Below are 11,429 nucleotides of genomic sequence, written 5' to 3' on the forward strand. Positions count from 1 at the left end.
ATATTTATGTGTTAGAAGAAAGTAACCACACACTCACTTGATTAGAAGATGATCGGACAGCACTACGGCTCTTAAAATAATCTTTTGCGACGAAACCGGGATGTTTTCTCCAAAACCGGGTTTCTCGCGGGCAGAGCTTCGGCTCGAAAACTATTTTTCTCGGGATCATCGGGCTTCGGGACTTGCTTCGGGTCTCGGGATTAATACCGGGGCTTCAGGATATTTCTTGCATGCAAAACGATGCAAAAACAAGAGAGAAAGAAGAGAAAAGGAGCCAAGAACTCGGCAGCCTCGACTTCCTTTTATAGGGTCTGGATTCTCGATTTACGCTGGACGTAACCCAGATAAGCCCGGTGACTCCCCCCCCCCCCCCCCTTTGGATAATATCGGATTTTATAATTAAATTTAATATTTTAATTATTTAATAAACTTCAAAAATTCATATCTTCCTCATACGAACTCCGTTTTCGACGTTCTTTATATCCACGCGTAGATGAGACTACGCTCTACAACTTTTGTTTAGACTCCGTCGGCTAATTTTGAATTTATTTTTATTATATTATTTTAGTATGCCGGGACAGGAAAATTCCGTTATAAATTCATAACTTCTTCATCCGACGTCCGTTTTCGTCTGTCTTTTTACCGTTGCACTACTATCAATGGGATATTCAATTCTCGTTTAGATTGTTTCGACCAATAATCACTCGATCTCCAATTCGAGTTTCGGGCTGCATATTGCTAAGCTGAAACTTAGAAAAAGCATAACTTCCTCATACAAAGTCAGATTTGGGCATTCTTTTTATGCACGCTCTCGGTTTAACGAAATACACGACTTTCATTTAGATTACTAAGGCTAAATATCGTTCTAACGTAAATTTACTTTTTACGTCATTCGGTGTCGTATCGGTTCTGTCGCGAAACTTCGACAGATCATAACAGAGGATTTTAAACACACCCGATAAAAAGTCAAGACAACCTACACAAAACCAAATTCAATTAAAGTACAAAACCAAATTCAATTAAAGTAATATTAAAAATGTAATCCTATTCAAAACTATTTTCACGTAAATTAGAGAAGTGGTCCTTGTGTTTTGATCTGATTTATAGTTTTGGTTCCTAAATTTACAAATAAATATGTTATATCCCTGTAGTTTCTAAATATTATGGTTTTAGTCCTTTGTTTCATAAAAAAAAGAATAACTTATTATTTCTTTTTTTTTTCTTTTTTCTTTTAACAATTTATTATTATTATTATTATTATTATTATTATTATTATTATTATTATTATTATATAACATATTTTTTTATAAAATTATTTTTATTTTTTTTAATTAATTATATAAATTACATATATCATATAGTTATTTATTCATATTTGTTTGTGTAGTTTAAAAATCTTTTAATATTTTTGGCGTCTTAATAGAATATACGATTTAATATTTTTTTTACGTCTTGTTCGGTCACAATATACAATGTTTTTTTTTTGTTTTTTTATCTTTTCCTCGAATAAACAAATTAAAATAGAATTCTGGATAACTATTAAACATCAAATATAATTATTTAATGTTATTTTTTGTGTTTTCCGTTTACATCATTTGTTTTTATTCTTTACTTTTTTTATTCAGCTTTAAGAGATTTTATTGTTACTTTTTAAACGAATAATTTTAAATATAAGAAAAAACAACTATTATACCATCATAACAACTACTTTTAATATCGTCTATTAAATTAAAAAAAAATAAAATTGTAATAATAATAATAATAAATAAATAAATAAATAAATAAAATAAAAAGAATGATAAGTTAGTCTTTTTATCATATTAATATTTTGTTTTAAAAAAAAAAAATTAATATTTCCGTTCTAAAAAGAAATTTAATATTTTCGTTCTAAAAAAGACTTAAAACTATTTAATAAGTTATTTTTTATATACTTATTTAAAACTAATTACAAAAAATACCATATTTCATTTCTTTATACTCAAAAAAATAAAAATTAAATAAGATATAAAATAAAAAAATTATATATATATATATATATATATATATATATATATAAAAGAAAAAAGAAAACGTGATAAAAGATTTTGTATACAAATAATATATAAAATAAAGTTTAGTATTATAATATTGTTTAAATGTCATTTCAATTTGGGTTTCAAATAGAATGGTTGTATTGACTTTTTAGAACAGTGATGTTGACCCAATATTTAGGTGCCAATAACAACACCCGTATTTGACAAGTCGCCGATTATAAACGAAGATAATAACAACACCCGTATGACCATTATAAACGAAGACGAAAATGTTGAAGGTCGTTGAAATGAAAATATATTATGTCTGTCTGATTTCTGGTTTAAATCAAACTGATTAGACCCATTTTAATCTGACATAGACGTCACACATGGTAACCCGTGACTAGTATGCAGTTGACATCTACAAATTTGATTTGATTGTAGTGATATTTTATTTAGACAACACTAAAATAAAGATAGGACATTTATTTTAAATGTAGGGTAAGTTAAAAGACCATAAATGTAAATATAGTTATATTATTTTGCATTTTTTGGGTTTGATTATATATATATATATATATATATATATATATATATATATATATATATATATATATATAGTTATATTTTATTTTATTATAAATATGCTTATATATAAAAAGAATAAAAACCTTTTAATAAGTTATTTTGTATACTTATTTAAAACTCAACGGTTTTGCTTAGTATAGTTACGTAGTATTGAAAAATACTTTTGAAAAAATAAAAATTAAAGAAAAAAGATAAAGAAAACTTTTATATATATATATATATATATATATATATATATATATATATATATATATATATATATATATATATATATATATATATATATATATAAAACTAAAGTAATAAGGACTGAAAATAAGTTTTTAAAATACAAAAGGATATAAGTTGAAACTAGGTTTTAAATAGAAGGGGCAAAGTTCTAAAATTGTTTAATGTTTGATTAAATGAATGTTTGATGGGATCTCGATTATACAATTCAAATAATAACAAGTGTCCTTTCAATTTGGGTTTGTAACCGAAGGAGTGGTTTTGACTTTTATAGTCGGTGGTTTTGACGTTTGTAACCGAAGGAGTGGTTTTGACTTTTATAATTGGTGGTTTTGACTCGAATTCTAGGTGCGAATAGCAACACCCGGTCATAACTTCTTTATTATAACTCAGATTTCGACGTTCTTTATATGTACGGAATCCTTGTAACATATACTACAATTTAGTTAAGATTAGTCATTCTAAATAATCTTCTATCAAGAAGTCACTTTTGGACGCTTATCGTCTCTAAATTAACTAACTCTGATCTACGGGCGTTACAATCTCAAAACTCAAATCTAAATCAGATCCCAAGATCCAAATGCTCTAAATGGCCTGGAGATTCATAAAGTTGCAAGATTTATGAGATTCAACTTCCAAAGTAACAAGGCATAGAGAAAAAAGGAAAAAAATCCATAGATCTATCAACTAACTTATCAAGATGAAGACTTTATACCTCATTGAGATGCTTGAGGAAGATAAACTCTTGGATTTATGTTGATTTGGACTCCCAATATGATCTTCCACCACATTCTTCCTTTACAAGCACTAAACACACACGCTTTGAGGCTAAAAACTCACACAAGGGATTTAGGGTTTGCAAGGGGCGATTTGGAGAGATAGAGGCTGATAGGAGGGATGTTATGAGAGGATAAGGAGTTTAAATAGGGGCTCAACCCTTAAACTTTAGGGTTTTCTCCAACATCCGCCACCACGTCGTGGTGGGTCTTTAAACTCCCACGGCCCAAAAGCTTATCACCACGTCATGGTGAGGCTTCACCACGTCGTGGCCTTCAAAAGAAATCATCATACACACAAAAATAATTTCATACCTGGAATCGATTGTTACAAATCTCCCCCACTTGAATCAGACTTCGTCCTCGAAGTCTACTGCTCCTTCATCTCACCTTCCGGTTCCTACGTCCATTCAGAACCCTTGTGATGCTTCCACTGGACTTTCACCAAATCAACAACCATGTTCCTCAAGGTTTCCGTCTTCCAGTTAAGAATCGCCACCAGTCTCAATATAATTCAGGTGGTCGTCCACACGAATATCCTCTAATGGAACAACTACGGAATTATCAACTAAACACTTCTGTAGCCTAGAGGCATGGAACATGGTATGGATCTGACTTAGCTCATTTGGAAGATCCAAGCAATATGCAACCCGGGCCACCTAGGCCAAACCTTGAAAAGACTGAGTAAGAAACCCCGAGCATACAACAATCTTCCAAAAATGCAACCGAACCCAGCTTTATCAGGGCTCCCAAATTCTGACAATGAACGGATCCTTACACGACTTAAATTAACCCCTAAAGAATAATCATTTCTACTCTGCCAAAAATCTGAAATCTTAAAACTTGCATGACTCTCTGACCGACATCCCATATTGAACCCATGCTAATTCAACTCCATTTTGTATTCCAAACTGATCATCCAACTTATGATTACCTTGTCGTTTCCCTTGGAAAACAGAATCACCGACCATTCGTTGCTGCCGGAAACCTTTCACCTGATAAAAGGGATTAGATAATTCTTTGAGTAAAAGACTCATCCTGAAGTTAACGAATCCATGAACATAATGAGCAACAAGAGCCAACCTGGGAGTTAAACTTTCTAGTGTTGAACAAATCATTGATTCCATAACTGCCAAACCAATACGCTACTGCTATAATTCTGAAGCCTCATAACGTGCCACACCTACACACAGGTAGAACCATTCCAAAGCACAATCACAAGGGCCTTTTCCACCATCAGATCTTGCACATATACACTCACGATTCCCCATGCAAGTCTCAAACAAAATCCAACTCGGTACATAACTCATAACCTACCATCCAAGGATTTACACTTGTATTTCACCCGAAATCTTCTGATTCACGGCAACCATTCACTAAACCGGGATATAAAAATCCCCAATACACCGCTAAGACTGCCAGACTCGCACCTGATCCATTCACCAGGTTCCTGAGAATCAAACTGATAAGGTTACCCTATCATATGCATCACTCTATGCCACTTACCGACCACATAATCATTCCACTAAAACCATAATCCAAAATTCTGACCTAATCGGTCTCTACCAGTTCTCACCTACATTGCCATAATCATGCGAGCCTTGCCCACGTGTCTCACCCAGTTTATACCAATGAACGAGCCATGCCTACGGGTCTCACCCCATCGAAAGCTACACAGGTCTAACCTCGCCTCAGACCCCAATAGTCCTCCTATTATAGAGAAATGCTCTCCAACAATATTGTCTTCCCTGCCCAAGGCACGAACTGATCCTCCTTCATAGCAACGACCACCCCAACAATGTTCTATCTCAATCTGGTGAGTAATACGATCCCATCACAGACCTACAACATTTCCACAACTGTCTAATATCCCGGTGAATGCTACGTCTACCTTGTAGTCTTACGACACCTCAATTCTGCCATTTGTCCCTATAGTTGTGCAACGAAATCCGATTATCCTTCCTTGTGCAATCCTTAAACCAACGATTCTCCCCCACTTGGGCTAGACTGGGTCCTTCCAATCCATAAGATTAGATGGATTTCCAATCCATCTCACAATCTTGTGATTCAAACTGTCGACATCCTAAGCTTACACATGTCAGCGTTCCATTTCTAGCCAATCTTAATGATCGTATAACTCTTAAATTCCAAATGAATACTCGCAGAAATCTCAGTGAGCCCGATAATCCCAATCACTTCCCATGATACATCATCAATTCCTTAAGTCCTTTATGCTGGTGACAAAGACTATAACCTCTGACTAAAATTGGCGAATCTTCACTCCAACTTCTTGTTCCCAGAAGGATCTCTGCATTCTAACCATCTTTAACCTTCGCGATTTATGAAATTCCCTTGGCACATCTAATGACCAAACAACCCATGCGACTGCCACCTTCATCTTCATGTTACCGCTCCTTCCCTAGCAACGGTAGTGATTTGGAACCAAAGGTCCTTCCATTGACGGCTGCCAATCCTATCGGGACAAATGCTGAAACTCTTGAACTCTGACTCCACTGGTGAACTACTCCTATTGATTCAACCATAGCTCTTCCAGACAATACTCCTAAATTGACCCCATTAAGGAACAGGAACAACAACCGAACAAACGAATCCCATTTAGCAAGATACGATCTTCTAATAATTCTTGGCATGCAAAAAAAATGACATATAACAATTCCTTATGACATAACTCAGGCGATAACAGAGAACTGAAACAAAGATAATGCTTACCCATACCAATACAATATTCCAAGGAAAAAATAACTACTGATAACAAACATGAAGAAAACTAAAGATAACATATCCGCAATAGCATCTGATGAAACTCTGGCATCTACTGACTGACACTGCAATACTCGGCTCTTCGCTGCTAGAGCTCCTAAGCGGAATACTCAAGCCTCTTCTAAACGCGGTCCACAGTATGAAAAATGGCATATGACAACTCTTTGAACGATGACTCGGTCAATAATAGAGGAGCTCTAAACCCTAGCTGGGGTAATTGGAAACTTTCTGATGTCACAACTCCAAACCTAGCAAGAGCGATCTACACCCTCTGAAATATGAAACGTACTGAGGATTGAACTCTCATTTGTTGAAATTGTAGAAATTATGATATGGTGCTAACAGTCCTACCATACAAAAGGTTTTTGATCTGACGATACAACACTGGCCAAGAATATATTTATTATAGATATTAATATTATTACAGAATTGGGGTTCAGAATACATACCAGTGATTTCTTGCAGCTCAATCTTGACCTCCTGAGGGACAATGAGTATTAGGACCTGAACTTCTTCCGTCACTCAGGCAGGATAGCTGGACTTGAAATGACCTGGCTGGTGACAATGAAAGCATATCTGATCCTTCTTACAATCTCGATGCACATGCCCTCTTTCCCCACACTTAAAACACCTGAGCTTGTGACAAGCAAACATGTGTGTTCCCCCACACTTGCCACACATCTCATAGTTCTCTTGACTTCCACCACCCAGGTCAGTTGTATCGAACTCTCCACCACCTTCCAGTAACTTCGAGTTATGTTTCCGCCTTCTTTTTCCTAGCCATGCCTCCACACCCAAATTTCCTTCGCTAACAGCCTCTCCAGCTTCTCTTGCAGCACGAGAGATTATGGCCCGCTCCTCAAATCTGATAATCATTCTGTCAGTGATCTGACCAATGATACCGGGAAACTCCTCTAGTAAGATCTGTGAAACCTCAGTGGCAATCCAATCACGAAGTCCTGCATTGTCTGCACCCATCTCTAAGGACTCTTATTCTCTTCTAGGCATCAACATCCTGTACATCAAGACCAAATTGTCATCTCATAATCACAAGCTTATTGGTTTCATTGCAGCTCTCATTGACTCGAGTACGTATCATTTGCTTCCAGTAGTACGGGCCCATAATACCTTCTACATCTATTCGTACTTTCCTCAAGAATTGTTTTGATTCTTCCAAGTCACTCTTTACCCACACAATAATCCCACAAAGACAAGGCTCCCAACACTGATTCTCTTCTTAGGTTTTCCTAGGGCAACCATTGCACTACTCTCTACCATCAGTTGAAGAAGGAAAATATTAATATGGCTTCTCAATTGTTGACTTTTAATAATAATAATAATAATAATAATAATAATAATAATAATAATAATAATACATCTTGCAAGAAATAGCAACATTCTTTTATTTGTATGTTTATTTTATTTATTTTTTTATGTTTTTTTTTATTTCAGTATTGTACTTTGAAAAATCTACCCGGTTATAGATTGTCTAAAGTATAATGCTATAATATAGAAATGAATCAATGAAAGTAGGTTGCTATTTCTTGCATTAAGCTGAATATAATAGTAGTAGAAGAGGGAGGGGGTAAACAAATATAAAATATTTGTTGGTGTATTGAATATGTGATCCCATGGCATGGCATTACAATTGACAGCTTCAAGACACTTCTCGTTGTTATCATCCTTCCGTGGGGAAAAGAAGGCAACACCATGAACATGTTCATGAGCATGAAACTATGTAATATTTTTAGTCAAAAGTTTTGGATCATGTATATTTAAATCCTTTTAGATTCAACAAAATATTATATTTGTGTTTATACTGTATGTGTTTTCATTGTAACATTTTTTTTAACTAAAACAACAACAATAACAATATTCAAATCTCATTGTAAGATTTTTTTTTTTAACTAGACGTGCCCTTCGCCAAAGGTAGAGACTAGAGAGACTGTTTCCATTAATATCCTCTAACATAAGAATCACGAGCCCACTTTAAGGACAAAAGTATGGGGTTACAAAAAAAATTAGGACAAAAAGTAAAGGGGAAAACATAAGAAATGTATGAAAAGTATCCTAACGCCTAAAAACATAAGAAGGTAATTATATTATCAAAAAAAAAAAAAAAAAAACTGATAAAATTGCAAAATTGATGCAATGGTTTTTCATTTTATGTGGCTAAGGTCCAAACGTTTAAAAAGTTGTAGATTTTGTCATTTTCAACATATTTTATTGTGGTTTTGATGCTCTTGTTAATTTTAACATTTTGGTTGTTAACTTTTTTTTAAAATGACTACTTTACTATCATTTCTGCAACCAAACTACGAGGATTGTTTTTACATATTTTTTTTATTTAAATTATTATATATTTATAAATATTGTCTTTAATATATATTATTTATATATTAATAAATACTAGTATTTTATTAGATTATTAATTTCTTTTAATTATTTTTTTTTAAATTTGTTTGTTATCGGATATTTTAATTGGATTATTATACATGAATAAATATTATTTTTAATATATAATATTTATATATTAATAAATATTATTATATTGGATTATTACTTTATTTTAGTTATTTTTGTTTATTGGAGTAATTCTTTATTGGATTATTATATATTAATAAATATTATTTTTAATTTATAATATTCATATCCTAATAAATATTATAAATTTATTTTAGTTCAATTTTTTAATTTTTTTTTTGGATTAATTCTTTTTTATTAGAATATTACTTTTAATTTATTATTTTCTTTATATAATAAATATTATTTAATATATTATTAATTTATTTTTATTGGATGATATTAATTCTTTTTAATTTTATTAGTTCCACCACAAATTTGTCGGAATACACAAAAAAGCCGCCTCTCATCAACAAAAATCATCGGGATCAAAGTCAAACACCTTTATCGGAGGTTCAACGTAAACCCTAACAACTTTTTCCGCCCAACATCACTGGTAGCCACCTGCGACAACCTTTTCACAATCTGTTGGAATTATCTATATCTCACACAATGTGCAACAAACTCCTATAAACATTAAAAGTGTTGGTGGTGATCGGGTGATGGTAATGGTGTTATTATAGATGACTATCATCATCGTTGGTTGGAAAAGGTTGGTGGGTTTCTGTCCGACCTCCGATGAAGATATTTTGTGTTCCCGACGATTTTTGATGATGAGAGGCAACGTTTTCTTGTATTATGACGACTTTGTGGTGGAATTAATAAAATTAAAAAGAATTAATAGTATACATTAAAAATAAACTAATAATCTAATAATCCATCAAAATAGTATTTATTATATAAAGAAAATAATAAATTAAAAGTAATAATCGAATAAAAATAATTGTCACACCCCAAAACCACGAACGGCGGAAACGTTCAGGGGTGGAGGACGTCATGTACAGTATCACAATAGTGTAATATAATAAACAAGCAACAACATCATCCATTGCATTATAAGTAGAGTTTTAATACATGTGTGTTCTTCCATAATGTACAACAATAAAATGAATAATCAAAATAAGGCGAGTCTTGTCTGTGCTCCATCTTCTCAAAAACCTGACCATCGCACCTGTCTAACTGATGACCTGAGAATACAAGTTATTTTGAAAGAGAGTATCAGCTTTAAAGCTGGTGAATTCATAAGTAATTAATTTTCTTTGTCTTGCTTATGAAAATCTATTATGAAAGCCATGTAAAACTTTAAATGAAAATGTTGATGTAAGTATGAAAAACCCTAAAAAATCCCTTATTTTCTATTAGTCTTCTACCAAGACCCAAATGTTTAGTTATGACAATGTAGTCTTCTACCAAGACCCGAATGTTTAGTTATGACAATGTAGTCTTCTACCAAGACCCGAATGTTTTGTTATGATAATGTAGTCTTCTACCAAGACTTAAATGTTCTGTAAGTAAAATGATAGATTTTCCATTCTATTGACTAGTACTAAATGTGCTTAGTCTAACTCATCGTTTATGTAAATATATCACAAAATAAAGTAAAATAGGAAAACGTTATGATAGTCTTCTACCAAGACTTAAATGTTCTGTAAGTAAAATGATAGATTTTCCATTCTATTGACTAGTACCAAATGTGCTTAGTCTAACTCATCGTTTATGTGAATATATCACAAAATAAAGTAAAATAGGAAAACGTTATGATAGTCTTCTACCAAGACTTAAATGTTCTGTAAGTAAAATGATAGATTTTCCATTCTATTGACTAGTACTAAATGTGCTTAGTCTAACTCATCGTTTATGTGAATATATCACAAAATAAAGTAAGACAGGAAAAATATAATCATGTAAGTGTTATTATCTTGGGTTACCAGGACAAACACGACATCGCAGTAAGCGATATGTATAACCTAATGAACCTCCGAAAATGGTCTAATTGTCCTCTATAGCAGCAGCAGGTTGGAGGAAGGGTTAGTCCCGTAAAGGTACTCCTAGTATAAGTAATAACCGTAGGCATCCGTAGATGTTCATCGACCACTGGTGCTAATCAGTTGGGATTCTGAATGGTTAGTCCCGTCTAAATATCTCGAGGTACTGGGGATAGGGTCCCGTCTAAATATCCCGAGGTACTGGGGGATAGGGTCCCGTCTAAATATCCCGAGGTACTGGGGGATAGGGTCCCGTCTAAATATCCCGAGGTACTGGGGGATAAGGAGGATAAGTTACACAGAAGGTACTAATAATCATCCTCGCAATTCGAGATACAAGTATTCATGTAAGTAATACACAGGTAAATGTATCTACGTAAAGGTACTCATGTAAGGTATTCATGTATCATGTAAGCATATGTAAATGTACTCATGTATCAGGTAATGTACTAGTAAAGACTCATGAATGAACTGACTCTTGTGTGATTCCTTGTAATAGGAATAATGTTTGATATCTTCAAATCATCCCTATGATAATTTACTGAAAGGTAATTAGTTGTTCAAGTAGGTTTATACAATCTTAATACTCAAGGGTGTGGGAAACTAAATGAAAGATGTAAACCATAATCTCTAACATATATATGAACATATGCGTA

General features: G+C 33.1%; 1 protein-coding gene across 1 annotated transcript in view; it reads left to right on the plus strand.

Annotated features, from left to right (window-relative positions):
• Positions 1–8,227, plus strand: part of LOC111897285 (COP1-interacting protein 7) — a 30,630-nt gene extending 22,403 nt beyond the window's left edge. Inside the window, exon 12 of the mRNA XM_023893249.3 lies at positions 8,041–8,227. Coding sequence (XP_023749017.1) covers positions 8,041–8,099 — 59 coding nt within the window. The 3' untranslated portion in view covers positions 8,100–8,227. The remainder of the gene's footprint in view (positions 1–8,040) is intronic.
• The last annotated feature ends 3,202 nt before the right edge of the window (positions 8,228–11,429 follow it).

Source organism: Lactuca sativa, chromosome 5 (assembly GCF_002870075.4).
Source record: "Lactuca sativa cultivar Salinas chromosome 5, Lsat_Salinas_v11, whole genome shotgun sequence".
NCBI classification, from domain to species: domain Eukaryota; kingdom Viridiplantae; phylum Streptophyta; class Magnoliopsida; order Asterales; family Asteraceae; genus Lactuca; species Lactuca sativa.